We start from the raw sequence: 21,980 nt of genomic DNA, 5'->3' as shown, positions 1-21,980 counted from the left end.
GTTTCCGCAACTGGGGGGGAGTGCTTCTGCGCATTCACGGAGCACGGTAGAGCGTTTCTGCGAATGCGCACGGGGCAAAACACTTCCGGATTTGCCGCTTTCGCAACCCGAAGTTTACGTAAGCCGAGGGTAACGTAAGCCTCAGTGCTACTGTACTTCTGTCTTGTTAGGATTCAGTCTCAATCCATCCTCCAACTGCCCCCAGACACTCAAACAGGACATTCACTGCCTTCACTGGTTCTGATTTAAAAGAGAGGTAGAGCTGGGTATCATCTGCATACTGATGAACACCCAGCCCAAACCCTGTTGCCATGTAGAAATGCAACAGGTTAAATTGCCAAATTGCGTATAGCCTACCTTTGACCTTTGTTTCACATACCCCACACTCCTTTCTAGAGGTAAAAGTGTCACTTAAAAGTGTAAATAGATTACCAAAAGAGATACAGAATTTTTTTGAAAAGTTAAGTCCAGGACAAAAAAGAAAGATTGATTATGAAGGACAATGTGGCCTATGCAAGTGAGTTGAGGATTACTTTTTTAGAGTAACATTGCTGTATTTTTTAATGTTTTTATTTATCTTTTGGAAGTCCAGTTACATATTTCCCATGTATTCTAAGAAGAGCCCAATAATCTGTGCTTATGCTGTTAAGCAAATTTTGAAGGAAAGATTTGGAGTGGAAAAGCCATTTTCCAGCTCAACCTGATTTTTATAATTAGGAATTAATTTGCATGGCATTCAAATTAGGATACCAGACTGGGTTAGAATATGGCAAACCTACACTCAATCACCATTTCTATTTATTCAAAGCAGCTGTTTGGGAGGTAGTTTTAATCCATCTTCCAATCAAAGTTGCTATCAGCCCCACTTGGGTGGAGGGAGAAAAATAGAGGGACCATGCAGGCTCATGTGGTCATTCATTTATCACATTTGTTTTCTTTTTTAAAGGAAACTCTTAAAAAGTGCTTATGTTTGGTGGGGAGGTTTCTCAGTGACATCACAGAGTGGAGAAGCTTTTACTAGCGAGCTTATTTTCAAAAGTGCAGAACAACAGTTGACCCTGGAGAGAAAAAAATATGTTTGGCTTGATCCTAGGGAGCAGGGCCGGCTCAAGATATTTTGGCACCTGAGGCAAACCACAAAGTGATGCCATCGCCCTGCCAGGGAAGATCTACATCAGGAAGAAGGGTGGGAAGAGAGAAGAAGCACCTCCTATTTGCCAAGAACCCACTGTAGAGGTGGCATTGGGGGGTTAATAATAATGATGATGATGATGATGATAATAATAATTTATTATTATTATTATTTATACCCCACCCACCTGGCTGCGTTTCCCCAGCCACTCTGGGCGGCTCCCAATCAAGTATTAAAAACAATACAGCTTTAAATATTAAAAACTTCCCTAAACAGGGCTGCCTTCAGATGTCTTTTAAAGATAGGATAGCTACTTATTTCCTTCACATCTGAAGGGAGGGAGTTCCACAGGGTGGGTGCCACTACCGAGAAGGCCCTCTGCCTGGTGCCCTGTAACCTCACTTCTCACAATGAGGGAACCGCCAAAAGACCCTCAGCGCTGGATCTCAGTGTCCGGGCTGAACGATGGGGGTGGAGACGCACCTTCAGGTATACAGGGTTGCCGAGGAAGTGGCATATCCGGCCTCCACAGAGTGCACTGCAGCCATTGCTGTTCCGGTGGCGGCGGCAGCAGCAGAGGTTGACGCATTCCTTGGAGGTCAGATCTGCTACCCGTGCAGATCCTGCCATCGGAGGTGGTTGCCTCACCTTTTCTCACGGGTGTGCCAGCCCTGATCGTGAGGACATTTCCAGAGTGTCTCTACTGAAAGAAATGGATCCTTCCCCCTGTTGAGTCACTTCTTTCTTTTCGTACTCAGAAAGAACTAGTTCAGAAAAGTATTTCTTGAGCTATATCCCACGCCTGCCTTTTCCTGCAGCTCTGCAGCAACCTACCCTGACTCTCCCACCATCCCTACATTATCTATCGAATGCAAGTTCCCTGGTGGGAAATGTGCTGATTTTTTTGTTCAGTACCAAACTCAGTTTTTTTAAAAAAATAACTTAGAATTCATAGTTGGTCAGTTAAGTTTTGTCTCTGGGGCTATATGTGCCCGTTTAGGGTACAAGTTGGGGAAGAGAAATGCAGGATATTAAGAGCCTTAAGTGTTTACTGAACCCAGTCAGTGGCAAACAGTTTGTGAAACTGATATCAGAAAAAGCCAGAAAATCCTACTAGATGTGCTCAAACACTTGGATGTGTCTAAAGTAACTCTTTGAAGTCTAAACATTATAAACATAAGTATTGCTGAGGAGGAAGCAGCAGCTAAAACATTTTAAATTGCTAATTGAGTAAAATATTTTTAAAAAATAAATTAGGGCTGGAATCCTATAGAACTGCAAATAAGTCCCATTGAACCCAGGGCACTTACTTCTTAGTAGACACTGTATAGGATTGCTCTATAGGAGCACGGTATGAGAACCCTAGAATAGTCAAGCTTTCTTTGTCATGTATTGTGACAGGTTAAATTTATCATGCCATTCTTAATACATAAATCCTTCTTCTTGGGCTTTAAGAAAACATTTCTGACACAGATTTTACTGTGCAACTATAAAGTGTCACAAATATTTCTTTTTATAAATAGTTTTGCACCGTCTTTAATGAAAACACTGTTTTATATTCCTAAAAATCCTGCTCTTAACAGAAAATTACAAGTCTGGGAAGTTAATTTCATCAGTTCCCGTTTGAGCGGTTTATGAAGGACATCAGTGCAACCTAGTGGAGAGCCAGGACATAAGCATTTGCATGTCTCGAATGTTTGTATTGACAAATGGGTAGTCTGCTATTGACATCTGTGTCCCTTGGCAATACTTCCATTCCAGCTTACCCTTGCTGGTCAAATGCCTTAATTGTTCTGGCCTTTAATTCAGTCAAAGTTGGAGCACAATTGGAAGAGAGAAAAGAATGAGCAGGTCTAGCAGAGCGTCAAGCTTGAGTTGTGAAACTACTGGCAACGATCAACCTGTCATAATGTTATGATTTGTTCATTTTTATACCATTTATTAGCCTTTACTTGTTGTGCCATTTGGCCTCCAGGGCAGATAAAGTGCTGTCTAATTTGGGAGGTTTGCTTCTGTCAGAGTGGCCTCCACAGAGAAGGTGTTAGCTGCAGTGACAAATAATCAATAGCTGTCGTTGTCATGAAGAACGTGAGTAGTTGGGCCTTTCATCTGGAGGATTAGAGGTCTAATTGGATTGAGAATAGGGAGGGTGGGCTGTTGTATAACCCTGTCAGCTATGTGAAGCTGTCAGATGTCAACCTTATTCATACTGAAAAGAAGGTGGATGGTTGGTCTTTCACAGCTTGCAGAGTGAAGTCATACAGAAGCTTTTGAAAATGTAATAGATGGGGGAAGTAAAATAGGTTAATGTATGCTTTGACCTCTTTTTTGTTGTTGTTTAATTATACGTCCATGTAGTTAATGAACCTGTGTAACTTGAAATGATACTCTCTCTTTTTGGTAGGAAACTCTGCTGGTAACATAATACAAGTTCTGGCTGATTATTGATATCTTAAGTAAAAGCAATTTTAACTACACAGATGGAGGTTATATAAATTTGAAAGTTTTCAACTTGAAAGATATTAAAACCAACCATAAAGGAAGGAGATGTTTCAGAAAGAATTACAATATTTTTGTAAATAATAATTATTTGAAGAGATCTCAGCAGTAATAATGCATGCCCAGAACTTCAGTGTGCTCCTATGAAGCACATAAAGAATTCACTATTGCATCATTTTGGTAGTTGAAACATTTCCTTTTCTTTTTTTTACCCATTTGATATTCTTTGAAGAAAGATTCGTTATGGTTTTCATGGAATTCATTCAGGAGATATTCCATTAAGAAAGGTATATTTTTAAAATCAGCTTTTGCATTTAAAAGGTATTAAGAAGTCTCCCCTCAATATACTTTTTAAAATTTTATTTGCCTTTACCAAGTCCATTTTGTTGAAAATTATCGGCTGACAATAGAGACCTAGTACAGGGTGTGGTACAATCTTCCTGGAATATAGCACCGAAATTTAAAAAACCTAAGTTAGTAATGTATGTTAATTTTAGTGGATGTATTCTGAGTAGGACTGTCATTAGATACAACCCTAACAGAAGATCAGTGCAATATTTCATTACAATTGTTACATGATCATGAAGCCTTAATGCAAACTATTGCCTGACAAAACCCATGCAGTTGTTTTTTTTGGGGGGAAGACCATTTAAATATAAAGGTAAAAGGTAAAGGACCCCCAGACAGTTAAGTCCAGTCAAAGGCGACTATGGGGTGTGGCGCTCATCTCGCTTCAGGCCGAGGGAGCCGGCATATGTCCACAGACAGCTTTCCGGGTCATGTGGCCAGCATGACTAAACCGCTTCTGGCGCGACGGAAGCCAGAGCACACAGAAATGGCATTTACCCTCCCGCCACAGCAGTACAGTACATATTTATCTAACTTGCACTAACAAAACAAATTCCTTCCAGTAGCACCTTAAAGACCAACTAAGTCAGTTCTTGGTATGAGCTTTCGTGTGCATGCACACTTCTTCAGATACACACATAAAGAATTCACTATTGCATCAGATGTGTATCTGAAGAAGTGTGCATGCACACGAAAGCTCATACCAAGAACTGACTTAGTTGGTCTTTAAGGTGCTACTGGAAGGAATTTGTTTTGTTTTGACTATGGCAGACCAACACGGCTACCTATCTGTAACTGTAACTTGCACTAGTGTGCTTTCGAACTACTAGGTTGGCAGAAGCTGGGACAGAACTCACTCCGTCATGGGAATTTGAACCACTGACCTTCCAGTCAGCAAGCCCAAGAGGCTCAGTGGTTTAGACCACAGCGCCACCCGTTCTCTTTTTTAATATATTTCCATTTAAAGGCAGATTGTGAAGGTCTTGCCTGTATGTCAGATTAAAAACTTTAGAAGCACCATCTTCAAAAGTTTTCAAGTGGCTCAAAGGATTTTGCCACCCCAAATAAATTATTATGTATGTACATGTGCACATCTGTCCAAGATAGTTCCTGGTACTACAGGTGTTGGGAGACCCAAGCTATGCGCAGATGATGAAGGTTCATGCTCTGGACATTTCCTTTTGTAGCCATCTTCTAAGGCGGTGGTTCTCAACCTGTGGGTGCCCAGATGTTGTTGGACTACAACTCCCATCATCCCTGAGCTCTGGCCTTGCTAGCTAGGGGTGATGGGAGTTGTAGTTCAACAACATCTGGGGACCCACAGGTTGAGAAAGGCTGTTCCAAGGGACGGATTGAACACCTCCCTACACCCTCCATGTTTCTCACTTGGAGATGTCTTCTGAATTTCCACTTGCTTAACAAAGAAAACATACCGTTGTGAATTCTGTGCTTATTGGCAGCATGTAGCCTTGCCCTGCATTCAGGGAACCTCCTTAGTTAATCTAATTGCAGTAGGTTCCCTACAGTTTCTGTAACCAATGGACAATAATGTTCTAAAGTAATGACATCTTAAAACATTCGTTTTTAAGGGCCCTCCTAATGCATGAAAATTAATGTTAAAGTCATATGTCAATGGCTTAATTCCCTTGTCCAAAATATTATATCAATAAAAATGAAACCTGCCTGTTTTCTCTACTCTGGGAGTCCTCTAAGCCACTATTGTCACCAAGAGCTGTACTTCTGAAATATAGTATACCACTATTGAGTCATTGTCTTGTAAAATTTTTGAATCTCCTCCTGATACTTATAGTGCTACCCTGTACCTGTGCATGTCTGAAAAATAGATTATCTTGTTAGAGTCGTTGTGTTTACTTGAAAGGTTTCAGAGCCAGTAGTGCTAGAACTACTCCTGTTATTTCTTTGATCCTGTTGCATGCAGTCCTCCTCTTGGAAATGAATTCCTCTGACTGTCCCTTAGCTAAAACTGAACTGGCTCTTGGTACTTGAATATCGGTAGAAAAACTTTCTGGTTGCATGCTAAAATAACACAACTGGGAAAATATTTTTATTAGCTTATACAGTTTACTAGCTCTGTCAAAACTGGGCATCTGCCCCATCAAGAGACAGCTTCTACTTAAGATATTTTTGCAACAAACAACTCTTTTGAATGCACCTATAATCCATAGATTCCCATTCTGGAATCTCCACAAAATTCTCCAAGCACTACAAAAGTTGTCACCCTTTAAACCCCTCATATTGGCTTCACTCCGGATTCTTTCTTTAAAAGTGGTTTTCCTAGCAGCCATCTCCACCACACAGAGGGTTTCAGAATGCAGTGATCTCTCTGTCAAAGACTACCGTTCCATTTTCCACAGTGCTTAAGTAATTTTTCACCCAGACTTAATCTTTATCCGCAAGGTCTTCTGTATGGCTTAATAAATGATCTTACCTTTGCCTCAAACCATCCCACTCTATGAAGTGGGCTTGGACATCAAAGAGGATCTACATCTACATCTCCCACGCTCAGGTCATTAAACAAACTGCGACTGTTTGTCTCCATTCACTTCTCTACCATGAGGAAGAAAGTATCTAATTCTTTTCTATCCACATGGATCAAGACTTACATTGGCACTCCACTTAGTCACTCCAGTACACTTCACAGCACACTCCACTGAATAAGCTGCTTCTATCATGAGAACTGCAGGTCACATGGGCCACAGAAAAAACATTCGTAGACTTATATGCCTTGGAAGAAGCCACTTTTGGGAAATGAGTGCTCCAGTATATCCTCCTAGTTTACCGCATAGCTACCTAAATCACTAAGCTATATATAAGCTAATTCTTTCGGCATAGGGACAAATATTGTCAGTTCTCCAAAGTGTATAAAGATCACTCCTGCTTGGAAAACCTCCAGTATATATGTTGAGCCCAGTGATACTGAGTGACAAGCTCAGAAGCAATTGCCATAAAAAAAAATAGGCAACATGATGTGTATTTACTGCTGCAACAAAATGGTCTTGAGTCATCCCTCTCTTTGGGTCAGCCTTGTAATAAGCCCACTTATGATACTAGCTCGAAATAGTTCTGAATCAGATTTCAATAGAAGCTACTGTAAGTGTTTTTGTGTAAGTGGATGTGTTTTTTTTATCTTGTGTCTTAAATTCATGGAAGATTAATTGTTTTTAGAAGCTTCTGCCTGAACTGATCTAAAAGAGTAATGGAGGAAACCTACTAAAACCACTATTAACAGCACCTAAAATGACTTGGAAATGAAAACATTTTATGCATTATGCTAGAGAATTGAACTGAAAGCAGTCAATTGTTTCCGATAAATTTCAGCACATGCTTTTGAACAACAAGCAGAGCAAGGAACTCTTGCACCAGTTGTGCTCAGTGAGCTCAAAAGTCAAAAGTTCAGTTTAAAGTGGAAAAGTACACGGAGAAGAGGCCTCTTTCCTCTCATTTTTACTGTGCTTGTACATGTACCCTTTCACGGCGCACCACTTGATAGTTCAGCTTATTCCTATGGAAACTAACTGAACAAAGCTAAGGTTTCAGTGGGCATTTGTAGAAGAAATGTTGTAACATTTCAGCCACAGAGCAGCTAAGCATGCTGCCTTGCTTTCAGTGAAACCACAGTTGATCACCAGAATGGGTTCCAAGTCGCAGATGTTCTTGGCTGGTTTGCTGCCTAGGTTGCTTTGCCAGACGGACAAACTCTTGAAACTTGGAAAGTGACTAATAAAATTGCCTTTCAGCTGAGTTTTCTTTTGTGTGCTGGGAGTTCTGTCTTTGGTGTCCTGGATGGTGAAGGTGACATTGCCAAAAGGGCACTTTCCATAAGATTTACCGTAGGTCCACTGTTAAGATGGGTGGTGCTCTTGCCATCCTTGACTTGAAAAGGATTAGCCACACATGGAATGCTTTCACTAAGCAGCAATTTATGTTAAAGAAGGTGCTTTACAATTCTACTAGTTATCTAATTCAATCATATTCACTATTAAATTGACATGTGACATCACTGATTTAGTTTATAAGGTCCTATATTCTATCAGCCTTATAAAAAGCCATAGTGTTTGTTATATCAGTTCTGTCAAGGGAAAAAGCATTGGCTTCATAAAATCCCACAGTAACAGAGAAGATGCTGGCAACTTGTCACTCACTTCCAAACATACTTAGTTTGTAGTGGATTTAAACATGCACCTTCAGTAACCTGCAGTGTGGCTTTCACTAAACTCTAAGCAAATGAGATCATTTTCAGGAACAACCACACCAATAATATGCTATCAGTAAGTAACTACAGGGTAAGTTTTCAGTTGTATTCAGAAGTAAGCACCAATATCTGCGCCAGAACAGCAGTATACGGATTTGAAAAATAATTTCTTTGAAATAAACTGATCACCAAAAATGACCAAACATTTATCCTGTTTCTGTGCATGAAGGGTGAGGGTTGTGCCGTGCAAATGAAAACCAGAAATCATTTGTAGTAATGTGTGACTCTGTCCTAAGTCAACAGTTGTTGCTTATGCACATTTTCAAGCAGATGCCCACTGAATTAGATGGCTTTCCAATATGGAATTTTCATTGGAAGCACTATCCTCTGTATCCACGCATTCACACATGATGTGTCAGTGGAAATCCATCCGATACAACAAACGCCTTAGAGTGGCTTTAGTCAGGCCCTGGGGAACATGAAGACCCTGTTGTAACTGGGGCAAGTTTCCCAGAGGAATTTGCCTGGAGGAGAAGCTGTCTCAAACTCCAGTTTCAGGGGCTCTGGCTATCCAGGTTGTTTGAGGCTTGGTATGTTCATTTATTTATTATTGCATTCATATCCCACTTTTCCTCCAAGGAGCTGAAGGTGATGTATATGGTTTCCCCCCTTCCCATCGACCTTGTTTGTGACTCACCCAATGTCACCCCATTAAACTTCATGAACGGATGGGGATTTGTATCCTAGACTCCCAGATCCTGCTCCGATACTCTGATGATGATAATTAATAATTTTAATAATCATAATCATAATTATTTATACCCTACCCATCTGGCTGCCACTCTGGGCAGCTCCAATTTGAATTTTAAAAACATGATAAAACATCAAACACTAAAAACTTCCCTAAACAGGGCTGCCTTTAGATGTCTTATAAAAGTCAGGTGGTAGTTTATTTCCTTGACATCTGGTGGGAGGGCGTTCCACAGGACGGGGCGCCACTACCGAGAAGGCCCTCTTCCTGGTTCCGTGTAACTTGGCTTCTCGCAATGAGGGAACTGCCAGAGGGCCCTCAGAGCTGGACCTCAGTGTCCTGGCTGAACGATGGGGGTGGAGACACTCCTTCAGGTGTACTGGGCCGAGGCTGTTTAGGACTTTAGGTCAGCACCAACACTTTGAATTGTGCTCGGAAATGTACTGGGAGCCAGTGTAGATCTTCTATATTATATTATTAGTGTAGATAATATTTGGGAAATATATCTACACTTAGTTACTTAAGCACTGAATTACTCTGTTACTTAGGTAATTCCCAAGATGTTATATCAGACTGAACAAGAACAATTCAGTCTTTTTTCCTATTCTTTCCATTATTGTTAAAAATATAATTACTATTTTATTAATTCCACTGAGTGTATTTAAAAATCAGTAAATTAATTTTGTAATTCCTATCATGCTTATTCAAAAGTTAAACTGAAATCAGTGGGAATACTTCCACATGAATATAAATCTACAATCCTTTTTTGTTCAATATCTAAGGAAACTCACATTCTCCCCCAAAGCAACATTGACAGTTCTCTAGCTGATGCCTTTTGACTTGAAGGGTAAAATAATTCCAGTCCCCTGTTTAAGATAATATCCTATTATAATCTCCTCACTGCATGATTCTCCTTGAAGGAAGAACTGATAGACAGATTTGATTTTTAATTCCACTTTTTCTCTTTATATTATCCATCTGTCATTTTCTTAACAAAAATATTCAACAAGAAAACTCTTATTTCAAAGTATGGAAACATTTTGTTTTGATGAGGCTCCATAATTTTGGAAACTTGCGCTAAAAATAATAATAATAGAAAGCAAAGAACATCTCTTAATTTACATGATAATGAATTTGCATCTATCAAGTTAATGTTTTATGTTTGGTTTGATTTTAGTAATGACATTAGAAAAGAGTTTCTTTGCTTTAAAAATATTTTAATTAATTACAGAATTTATCATTTCATCTTTAATTCAGAAAATTGCTTCATTCTGGGAATATTTATTCAATTTATCCAAATTCCTGTAGCTAGATTTAATTTCAAAGCAAGTATTATCCCTTTCAATAGAACATTTTCAGGAGAACACATATATGGTTAATAAATCTAATTACCACCAGATGGTTTCCTAGATTTTAACATGTGGTAAAGTATTTATGGGTAAGGCTTCCCAATTCGAATAATTTCATCTGGAGTACTTTCTCAAGATGCAGTATATATTTTGCAAAACCTTCTTCTATTTTGAGTACTGCTTGGCTGGCACCCCTGCCCGAAGGCTTTCTGCAAGTGTGCTACCTGTGGGGAGAAACATTAGTAGTTGCTTACTTTCCTGTATTCAGCATCAAGTCTCTTAAAAGTATATCCCAGAGTAAGATGGTACTGGAAGCACATCCTACTAAGTGATAGTTAACATTCACTGTGGTTTCTATTGTTATGAATTTTTATCTGAATTAATGAACTCCCCATTGATTAAAAAAATCTTAAGAAATTACTGATGTGGGAAAGGTTTAAAACACTTATCTCTAGCCAACCAAGTGGCTCAAAATCCCCACCACGACCTTTTTCAATGGATGAAATGTAAACTTTGTGCAAGCCATTCAACACTCAGGACAAAACTATAAGAAAGAATTAGACAGATCACTTGTTCAAAAACTAGCAGTAATCTTAAAACTGTGTAACTCTAGATCCTGGCTGATTAGGAGAAAGTAGTTTAAACCTACTGCTTTGACTTGGGGTTGCCTGTAGTACATATGAAAAGGATTTAGAGGGTCTTAGTACACCATAAGCTGAACACCAGACAACTGTGTGATGCAGCAGCAAAAAAAAGCTACCGTAATGCTATTCTAGGCTTCATCAACAGAAGTATAGTATCCAGATCAAGGGAAGTAACAGTGCCACTCTCTTCTGCCCTGGTCAGACCACACCTGGAGTACGGTGTCCAATTCTGGGTGCCATAATTTAAGAAGGACATTGACAGGCTGGAATGTGCACGGAGGACTACCAAGATGATCAAGAGTCTTGAGGCCAAGCCTTGGGGGAAATGGTTGAGGGAGTTGGGTGTGTTTAGCCTGGAGACAGGCGGGATGCGGATGGCGCTGTGGTCTAAACCACTGAGCCTAGGGCTTCCTGATCAGAAGGTCGGTGGTTCGAATCCCCGCGACAGGGTGAGCTCCCGTTGTTCGGTCCCTGCTCCTGCCAACCTAGCAGTTCGAAAGCACGTCAAAGTGCAAGTAGATAAATAGGTCTCGCTCTGGCGAGAAGGTAAATGGCATTTCCGTGCGCTGCTCTGGTTTCACCAGAAGCAGCTTAGTCACGCTGGCCACATGACCTTGAAAAACTGTCTGTGGACAAACATCGGCTCCCTCGGCCAGTAAAGCGAGATGAGCACCACAACCCCAGAGTTGTTCACGACTGGACTTAGCTGTCAGCGGTCCTTTACCTTTACCTTTTTAGCCTGGAGACAAGAAGACTGAGAGGAGATATATGATAGCCACCTTAAAATATCTAAAGTGCTGTCACATGGAAGATGGAGCAAGCTTGTTTTCTGCTGTTCCAGAGGTCTCGAACAAATGGATTCAAGTTACAAGGATGGAGATCCTGATTAAACAGTAGGAAGAACTTTCTAACAGTAAGAGCTGTTCAACAGTGGAATAGACTCCCTCAGAATCATTGAAGGATTTTAGGAGAGGTTGGATGGCCGTCATGGATGCTTTTGTTGATATTTCTGCATTGCAGGGAGTTGGACCAGAATCACCCTCAGGGTAACCTTCCAACTCTACAATTCTATGATTCTAGTCACTTGTCCACAGGACTATAAACTATATATTGCCATTACCTCTAATGATTACTTTTCAAAATTATTACATGTTAGTTTCATAACGCTTTTGATTCATTGAAATTAACTTCATTCTTCCCCTTCCTCGTTACATTGCTTAGGGAAATTATCGCTTTATGAAGCTTTTACTTGCTCGTAGAGCAAACTGGATGAAGAAGGATTTGGAAGAAATCACTCCCTTACACTTAGCTACACGGCACAAGAGTCCGAAGTGCTTGGCTTTGTTGCTTAAATACATGGCACCAGGAGAAGTAGATACGCAGGACAAAAACAAGGTAAAATCAGACTTGTAACTTTTACTGTTGCTGAAACCTCTGGCTCCTCTTAGTGGTCTCTATGTCATCTGACCAGAACAAACATTGGAACTTTCTCTACTGCCAGGGAACTGGTACAGTGGTGCCTCGCAAGACGATATTAATTCGTTCCGCGAGTTTTTTCGTCTTGCGATTTTTTCGTCTTGCGAAGCACGGACTTTGGAAAAGCTTCAAAAATCACCAAAGTCTTCTCTTCAAAAACCTCAAAAAAGGCTACCACACTGCGTGCTATGAGTTGCTCCTCGAAGTGAATGCACGGTTTTAAGAAAAAGGAAACAAACTTGCAAGACAAAGGAAACAAACTTGCAAGTCGTTTTCGTCTTGCAAAGCAAGCCCATAGGGAAATCCGTCTTGCGAAGCAAGCCCATAGGGAAATCCGTCTTGCGAAGCAACTCAAAAAACGAAAAACTCTTTCGTTTTGCGAGTTTTTCGTCTTACGAGGCATTCGTCTTGCGAGGTACCACTGTACTTGTGCCCCTCCCCAAATCAGCTGCACATGCTATGAAGGGTAGAGACTTAGCATTCACTTCCCTGTGGGATCAGCATTTCAGTTAGCCATCAGTTTTCAACTCACTCCATCAGACTACTGATTCAGGATTGTCACTTTGAATCAACTCCCTTTTTCATTGTACCAAGTAATGCATAGTGGATATCGTTTTGTATCCCACTTTCTCATGTCATTGTGTGCTTGGAATGAATCCTGAACTCCCCTCTGTGTTTTATGTACAGCATACTTGAGATCATTTCTGTGCAGTTGGTCACATCCAGAGACTAAACAGAAGTAAACCCAGGGCCTCTCTCTGATAAACCAGCATTCCCTCACTTTCAACTGTCCTCAGTCTCCATAATTTGTAAATTGTTCATTTTACATGGTTTCTGAAGTTCACAAAAGCAGAATGTTTATTTCATTTTACTGTGCATCTCTTCTAATTACCCCCAGCAAACTGCCCTTCACTGGAGTGCCTATTACAATAATCCAGAGCATGTGAAACTTCTGATCAAACATGATTCTAATATTGGAATCCCAGATATTGAAGGCAAAATTCCACTTCACTGGGCTGCTAACCACAAGGATCCAAGTGCAGTTCATACTGTTAAGTGCATTTTGGTAAGGCTTTCTTTTCAAATAAATACCTCTCTGATCTGATGTACCCTTTTTTTAGTGGTAGTTGTATGTGGGCACCACAAAGAATACTTGGAATCGTTTTAGGGCTTAGAGTTGTAAGGGTTGTCCCTGTCACAAGAGACACTCTAACGTCCTTTTGAATGCCTCCCAACTTCACTTATTAACATGGATTCACACTGGTGCTGCTAGATGTGAGAGAGCCCTGGGCAAGGTGCCTCTTCTTTAAGTCCATTGCCATCCCTCCCACCCCAGGTCAAATTGAAGCCTGGCCAGCAAGCACCTCCCTAACATAATTTTGGGTTTAAATGTCTTGAGTACGTGCAGCTTTAATGTAACCTCTCAATTGTAAAACCATCCTCTCTTAGCTGCTACAATCTCTTAATGCTAATCGCACCTTATCTACCTGGCACTTTTGCAACTAGGATGCTGCTCCAACTGAATCTCTGCTGAACTGGCAAGACTACGAAGGACGAACTCCACTTCACTTTGCAGTTGCTGATGGGAATGTAGCTGTTGCTGATCTGTTGACCTCCTATGAAGGTTGCAATGTCACCTCTTACGATAATTTATTTCGAACTCCCTTGCACTGGGCAGCTTTACTGGGTAAATACTGAACGACTAAATTCCTAAATTTCTTCTTGGGCATATGTATCAGTTTTGTGGAACTCGAATTTCCTAAATTGGAGCTTGAAACATTGAAGAAGTTTGACTGGTGTGAAAGAGGGTGAAACAGGAACATAAAGGCTGCTTTATCCTAACTCTGACTATTGGTCCAGCTAGCTCAGTATTGTTGACACACTTTGGCTGGCAGCGGCTCTCCAGTTATCAGTCTTTCCCAGTTATAGCTGAAGATACTACGGATTGAGATTCAGACCTTCTCCATGCAAAGCACAGACTGTACCACTTATCTACAGCCCTCCCCATAACATGCAGTGCGACTTGGCTAAGGAGAATCTTGAGGTTGATTAAGATGCACACAGATACGGTTGCTTGTCAGATTTGTATGGTTCTAGATTTAGCAGTCATACTGCTGATCTCTCATTCAGTGGGGGAAATGAGTAGATAACATGTTGTTGAACAGCCCAAATTTGCCAGCTTTGCTCGGCTTTTTGTAACTTCCTACTTATTTGTATCAATGCTGCATTTTACAGAGCTCCATAACTAAAATAGATAGGTCCCTGCACTGATGCACATGTGCTGGTGGAAACAGAGATAACAACATCCACATAGGATGAGGGAAGAAATCTGGAGCACGTATAGTGAGCACATATAGTAATATGTATTCTGCTCTCTCTTTTAGGTCATGCGCAGATTGTCCACCTTCTATTGGAAAGAAACAAGTTTGGGACCATCCCATCGGACAGCCAAGGGGCAACACCTTTACACTATGCAGCACAGAGTAACTTTGCTGTACGTGAAACAAACAGGTTATGTTGAAATATCTCTGATTTGTATCGTGGGAGGCTGGAGCTAATGGGGTGATGCAGGCAGGAGCAACGCTTTGTGGGAAATGGGCTCCTTCACCTCAGTTTTTTCTCCTGCCTGACGCAGCAGAGCGTTCTCCTTGGCTCTCCTGCTTCAAATAAGCCTCAACCCCTGCTGTTGGATTTACTTGTTTATTTTGTTTATTTTTTCCATTAAAACCTAGTTTTCCTGCTCCTGGCTTTTGACTGTGGCTGAGGCATTTTTTGGCCGCCGCTTGCAGGGTGAAGTCTAGCTTCCCGCTCACCGCCTCCATTTCTAACTCGGTCACCTCCATTGCTGGGGTCGCCTATCTTTATTCTCTACAAACTTCTTGTATGACAGTTTCTTCCGTTGTCACCTCAGCATCGGGTGAAGCAGTTCCTGCCTGCCTGGCATCCCCGGCCTCCCCTCTCCAGCCCTCTCTGATTGCATTTCTCTCAAACGGCACAGGAGCGAGTGGCAAGAGGCTCTTCTCCCACTCCAGTACGTTTTTGACAGCGATGGAGTGTGTGGCTTGGCAGTCGTATACAACAATCTCCCAGTTTGCTGCTGTAGCAACTGAGAACATGGCGGTTGAGTTCATCCACTCCCTGCACAGCAGCTTATTTAAACCGCCTGAATAGTTTTAGCCCTTTAAGGGACAGCTGCATTGCTTCTGCCATTCCTCTCCTGGTTCATGGAGTGACAAACGGAGAGGGATTGTGAGCCGATTGTTCCTCCTCCTAATTAACCGGGTGGCAACAGAATGTATTGAGTTTTCCTTTCTCTCTGTGTGTGCCTATCTCTTTCAGTTAGATACGGAAATGGAGGACGATTGGAGTGAGGGTTCAACCCATGAGGAACCCATATCTGTGAGGCTATTTCAAGAGGCCAGCGCCCCTATTCTGAAGCGCAAAATAATGCATGCTCTTGAGTTAACTTCTCAATCAGATAAAGCTACATCTTCTAAGCCAGAGAGTGATGTGTCTTTGTTAACTGACAGTCACTCCTCTTCCAATTTTATGCTAGCTCCTTCTGTTTTGAAGGCTGTAACCAAGGCTAAGCTTGACGCTCCTATGCGTTCTAAAAAGAATACTATCTTGGCAGACAAGTTATATTCCTTAGACCCTGAGTATTTGGCCTATATTAAAACCCCATCTGTAGATAGACCGGTACTAAATCTTTCCTCTCGGAATCTGGTTCCCCATAAGGGGGACGCCCAACTCCGTGACATCACAGACAAAAGACTTGAGTGGTAGTGACTTGTTATGGTATGTCTCACCCCATTGGTTCCAGCATCCCACAATACAAATAGAACAATTGGTCTTACCTGGTGGAGATTTGGGAGCGAGATGCTGGAACCAATGGGCCCCATCCTGGGGTGCTTTACACTGCACTGATGGAGGTTTATGGCTTGTCAGTTCTTTATTTTCCTTACTCACAGATACCTAACACTGTTTCTTTCGCTTCATTGAGCCGAGAGAGAGAGGGAAATAGGCAGGGAATGTTATTCTTTCAGGACTCGGTCGATACTTGCTGCTTGGTGAATCTGAAAAGGTGAGGGGAACAAGCCTACTTTCCGCAAAGTTTTGCTCCTGCCCGCATCACCCCATTGGCCTCAGCATCCCACTCCCAAATCTCCACTTCAGGTAGCACCAATTGTTCTTTTTCAAGTCCTGTCATTAATTGGCCTGACTTCTGGTGAAAACGCTTTTATACTAAGGTGTGTTGGCAGTGGATAAAAGAACATTGTTAAGAAAATGGAGATTTGGGCGATGTTTCTATTCTTATGGTGTGCACACGCTTCTTTTGTCGCATTGTTACCTTTGATCAAACAAGCTTTGCCATGTTTTTGAAACAATATGGAAACCTGTTTTCCTTAAGCAAAGTAGAATAAATGTTTACAACAAAAGATAGCAGTCTTACTTTCCAGGTGCTAACTTTTTGAAATAAAAGCGACTATCAAATTCCAACTAAGCCAACTAATTACAGTTGCTCAGAGCAGACCCACTGAAATGAATGAACCCAAGTCCGTTAAGTTGCCCGCCAGGGCACCCTCCCCACAGGATTCTGCCGCCTGAGGCAGGCTGCTTCCCTCTGTCTCAGGGGCAGGCTGGCCCTGGATTGGGAGGAACTGAGGTATAAATATACATCATGAAATATATCATGTTTTGGTATCCACCCTAAAACTGTCAAGGTCTGATTAAGAAAAGGATCAACCATCTGGTATTGCTGAGAGCCTGAGGGGGGAAATGCATTTTCTCATGAAGAAGAGTAGGTCTTTTACTCCATGATTAAAGAGAAAGTTTGGTGTATCGGACGCAGTGTGGGAAGCATGAAACTTTGGCTCAGCTTAAATAACGCTTTTTACCTTTTTGATTAAGGGCTTGTATAGCCTTAACAGTTTGTTCTGTTGCCTTTTGGCAGGGAAGGAAGACAGCAGTATTGTGAACATATGTCAAAAGCCAAGAAGTTTGTATGCACATCTACTTTGTTGTGCCAGGGAAGTAATATCTAGGACAGGTCTTGGTCTTTGAAAAGAGAGAGGGAAAGAGAGAGATGAGAGAAGTTTTATCTGCATCTTCTCCCATCAAGGCGTAGCTTACCAGGGGTGCAGTCCAATTGTCTTTCAGTAAAACATGATGACTTCATTGCATATTAACAAGTGAGGATTTGTTGCGTGCCATACAGTGCAACAAAATGAAACATCTCGGAATCTGTTCACACAATATTTTACTTGTACATGTGAACAGTCCTGACCATTCTCAGGAACGTGTCCTGCAGACAAACATAAATGTGTACAAGGTGATTATGGAGATGGCTGGCAGCAGTTCCCATCACGTGGTTTATGTGGTACGTTTGTCCATCTAAGTTATAGCTGAGGATGCTTTTTCATGTACAGAACAATATTGTGCAAACCAGTCCTCAGAGAGCTTTAAAAATAAAGTTTGAGGAACTTGCGAAAATATCTAAATTCAATAAACAGAACGAAGTACTAATGCTGCTGTGGATACATTTGTCATCATGGAGGCTGTATTATACACTTGTATGAATTTTGTGTCATACTCAGCAGTGAAGTACAGTAATGGAAGCCTAACAAACTATTTAAAAGGCTTGGTAGTCTTTTTAAAAATTAAGAAAAAGAGGCTAATTTGACTGAAATCCACAACCCACTTTTTCACTTTATTAGGAATACTAAACAATTAGGGTTGTTGTTTTTTGAGTGAAGCCTAATAGGCTTAAATAGTGTTGAGGACTCAGAATCCCCCAATGCTCTTTTAATGGCAATATTTCCAACCCGTTGTGATGTTTCCTTGAAAGGAAGAATGAAGTTTTCTTGCTTAAGCAAAAAATCTTTGCTATGATGTGACAACAGTTTGATTTGTGAACCCTAGAGCCATATATTATTTTCGTTTCAATACCATCCTTATTCAGAGAAGATTTGTGGTCTAGGAAACCGTGGAAGCATTTTTGAAGCATCCTTCTGTGAAAGATGATTCAGATCTTGAGGGAAGAACATCTTTTATGTGGGCTGCTGGGAAAGGCAGCAACGATGTCATCCAGACAATGCTGAATTTAAAATTGGACATTGATATCAACATGGCAGACAAATATGGTGGCACAGGTAAGAAAACTAACATACTTTTGAAGTTCTTATAAACTTGGTAGGTGTTTTGAACACACATGTATGCAATATGAATTCTAGATTCTCTAAGGATGCATTGTACAAGTATTGTACAAAGAGCAAAAGATTGTATTGAGCAAAATAGGATGGATTGTAGATTAATCAAAAGGGAGAACAGTTGCTGTAGGTTAATGCTAGAATCCCTCCCCCCAACCCCCATCCAAGAGGGACTATTATGTCTTGAACAGCAGTTTCCCTCCAAGCTTCTTGGCAAAACTGTTTTGGAAACTGATAGAAGTTTCAAATGCAGTCCATTTTCCTAATGGCACTGAGGAGGTGGGAAAGATTTTTGCATTCAAGCCTTTGGACACAGCTAAGGCAGCTCTTCAGAACCTGGTCTGAAAATTCAAAAAATGTGATGATAAATGGAGATAAAGTTTACTAACTAAACTATGACTGGTTGATATACAGAATCATTGGATATACAACATGAACATGGCCACAAACTTTTGGATGGCCATAAACCTTTGTTTATAGAATAATATAGATATAATTAATGATTAAAGGAATGTTAAACATGATGGTGATATTCCTGGACACAGACACTACTGACCAATAATGCTACCCTTTTTTCAGGATTGAGCTTCAGTTTGTTGGTCATTAGTACTGCCTCCAGAAAGCAATTTAGAATGGATACAACTTCATCTGGTTCAGATAGAATAGAAAAGTTGAGCTGGGTGTCACCTGCATTTTGATGGCACCAGGTTCCAAATCTCTAGCTGACCAAATCCAGTGGCTTCACACAGAACATTATCAGATGCTTGTATTTGACAGCTCACTAGAACCTGCACTATGTGTAATGTCAAAATAGTGTCTTATCCTCAAAATGCCTTGCAAATTTGTCACAGCAGGCATAAGGTTTGTGATAGCTCCTATCTGTGACTCAAAAGTCAGCAGCTCCCTCAAAATTCTTGAAAGCTCTGCTGACCTGCTAAGGAGTAATGGGATATTCTTATGACATTTGGAACCCAAGAGTCAGCTGGTTAGGGGAGAGAGAGAGAGAGAGAGAGAGTTTTGTTTCAGTTAGTGTATTTGTTATAGTAGTTCTTTGTATGTTTGCTGAGTGAGGGAAGTATGACAGTGTAAGGCAATTGTATCTGCATACTTTATTGAACAGATAATTTCCTATGCTTATGTATTTAGTTATTCTTGAAAGTCAATTAAAAAAAAAATTAAGCTGCTGGACAGTTGCTCAATGACACAATATTAGTAGCAAAGTGAGCCACCTTTGCTGCCATCACTGTCACATGGTAGATTCAATTATGTTCTCTTTTCTGTGTTTGGTCGGTCTTGGTGTGAGTCTTGCACTCCATCTGTCATCCAACTGCTTCATAGTTCAAAGTTCCACAGAAAGCCACTGAACTTTGGACTTCACACCACTGGAGAGGGTGCCCTGGAGCTGTCATGGCTCTTTCCGTCTCACCATTCTATTGAGACCATAGCTTCAACAGGAGCACCAGCAATGTCCGATTCCACAAGTCTTCCACCAGAGCATAACAACTAGTCCTCTACCTCTGCAAGGCGAACAGTCACTTCCTGTCCACGTTTGACCAGACAGTAATCTGATAACTCCCCCTGCAGCTGGAAAACAACTAGCCCACTCTGTGGCAAAAAACACACAGCAAGGGTATGCCTCATGATGTATTGAGACAGACCAATGCTGTCATGGCTTCATGAAATCCTGAGCTGGCCCGACTAAGGCAACCATAGAACTACAGTGGTGCCCCGCAAGACGAATGCCTCGCAAGACGAAAAACCCGCTAGACGAAAGGGTTTTCTGTTTTTCTTTTTTTTATATAATAAATTTTTATTGGGTTTTCACATTTTATATAGACAGCACAAACACAAAAAGACACAAACAAAACATGTATAATTTCAAATATTTGCTTTCTTAACCTCTTCCCCTGACTTCCCCTCCCCCCCACTTCATACATCCCATTTCCAATAGATAACTCAGCAAGTCCTTACCTCTCATCCTTAAAATATTATTATTGTTATTATTTTTTAACTTAACTCTTCTTATTTAACCAAATTTATCTTAAACAGATCTCTTATAAACATTTTGCCTTTTTCTAAGGTTGACCCAAGTTCCCTTCCACAGATTCCCCTTTCTTTCATTAAATATTAGTCATACCAACTAAGCACAAAAATCATTAAAATTTTCAAAAATCTGCTCTCCCCCCCCTCCCCCGGTTTCAGTCCCCTTCCGCATAAATGTCCACAGAAACGGCTCTTAGCCTGGATTTCTCACATCCGAGGCCTTCAAGTCTCTGTCTGTCTCTCTCTGCCAGTTTTGTTGGTAGTCCTTTATGTTGGTCCTCAGGTCTCGAAGGAGCTCTGGTACAATAAAGTCAAAATTGGGGCAAAACCTCCTGCTTTCGAGTACAGTAAGTTCAAAGCTGTTTCCAACCTGCTTTCCATGTTCAGAAGGGTAGTCCCAGTCGTATTTCTTGTTTCTTTCAAAATCAGATATTCCAAAGGCTCCAAGGGTTCCCTCTTCCATCTCAAGCAAGTTTATAATCCATGAATCTTCTTCTTTATACTCCACAAAAGTAAGCTTCTGGTTGGTACTTTCCACCTGAACTTTTTCCACTCCTTCTTCCCTCACCTCTAATTCTGAAGATATCTCTTCCAGTTCGGCTGCAGAGTTTTTTACTGACAAGTCCTTAACACAGTCAACAGCATTGCTTACTTTAACAATCAAGGTCGATAACCCTTTAGCCATAGCTGTGCTCTGGTCTTGTAACTTTCCCACGAGAAAAAACATTTTTTCCAGCTCTGCCTGTATTTTTCCATCTACAGCCATTGTAGTGTCTCAGAATTCCCCCTAGAGGGATTCTGGTTACTTGGTAGTCCTTTTCCAACAGTCCGTTACTTTGTTATTTATTCCTTCTTTATTTCCACCAACATAAGTTCAAATATAACACATTTAGTCCGCAAAGAGAGAATTTAACAAAATTTTTCCTAATTTTGACAGCTCGTTTGACAGCTCCTTTGACAGCTGTCAAGCTCCTTATTTCTTTTCAACAGGCTCTCACTCGCAGGGCACTCCCGGGTCCGGGGGGGGGGGGGTTTCCAAAAACTTCTAAAAGTTCTTCTTCTTAACACAATACACCAAACTTCTTATGCCAATTGTGGAATTGATATCTTTTATCTCACGAGGAAAACGATCACTCCACCTTAGTTATCAAATTCTTGCTTTAGATCATCTGTAAAAAGGGGTGGTGCGGACTTCCTTTTAGCACACCCCCCGGTCGTACCGAATTCAAAGAGAAAAATTTCTTAAGTCCAAATTCCGTTCTACTCACAGGTTGTTTCTTTACGTCCAAATTTTCAAGGGAGAAAGTCAGCGCTCT

General features: G+C 41.0%; 1 protein-coding gene across 2 annotated transcripts in view; it reads left to right on the top strand.

The window, feature by feature from the left end:
* INVS (inversin) overlaps positions 1-21,980 on the top strand; it is a gene marked incomplete at its 5' end in the record, with an annotated part of 66,274 nt that overhangs the window by 19,446 nt on the left and 24,848 nt on the right. For both annotated transcript variants that reach the window (XM_081836253.1, XM_081836252.1), the window contains 5 exons: positions 12,158-12,331; positions 13,311-13,478; positions 13,919-14,099; positions 14,797-14,906; positions 18,393-18,564. In XM_081836253.1, the coding sequence (XP_081692379.1) occupies positions 12,158-12,331; positions 13,311-13,478; positions 13,919-14,099; positions 14,797-14,906; positions 18,393-18,564 (805 nt within the window). The remainder of the gene's footprint in view (positions 1-12,157; positions 12,332-13,310; positions 13,479-13,918; positions 14,100-14,796; positions 14,907-18,392; positions 18,565-21,980) is intronic.

Source organism: Podarcis erhardii (genome assembly GCF_964252035.2).
Source record: "Podarcis erhardii genome assembly, chromosome: 13".
Lineage (NCBI taxonomy): Eukaryota > Metazoa > Chordata > Lepidosauria > Squamata > Lacertidae > Podarcis > Podarcis erhardii.
The sequence above is the reverse complement of the archived record's forward strand: the minus strand, read 5'-3'. Positions and strand labels throughout refer to the sequence as shown.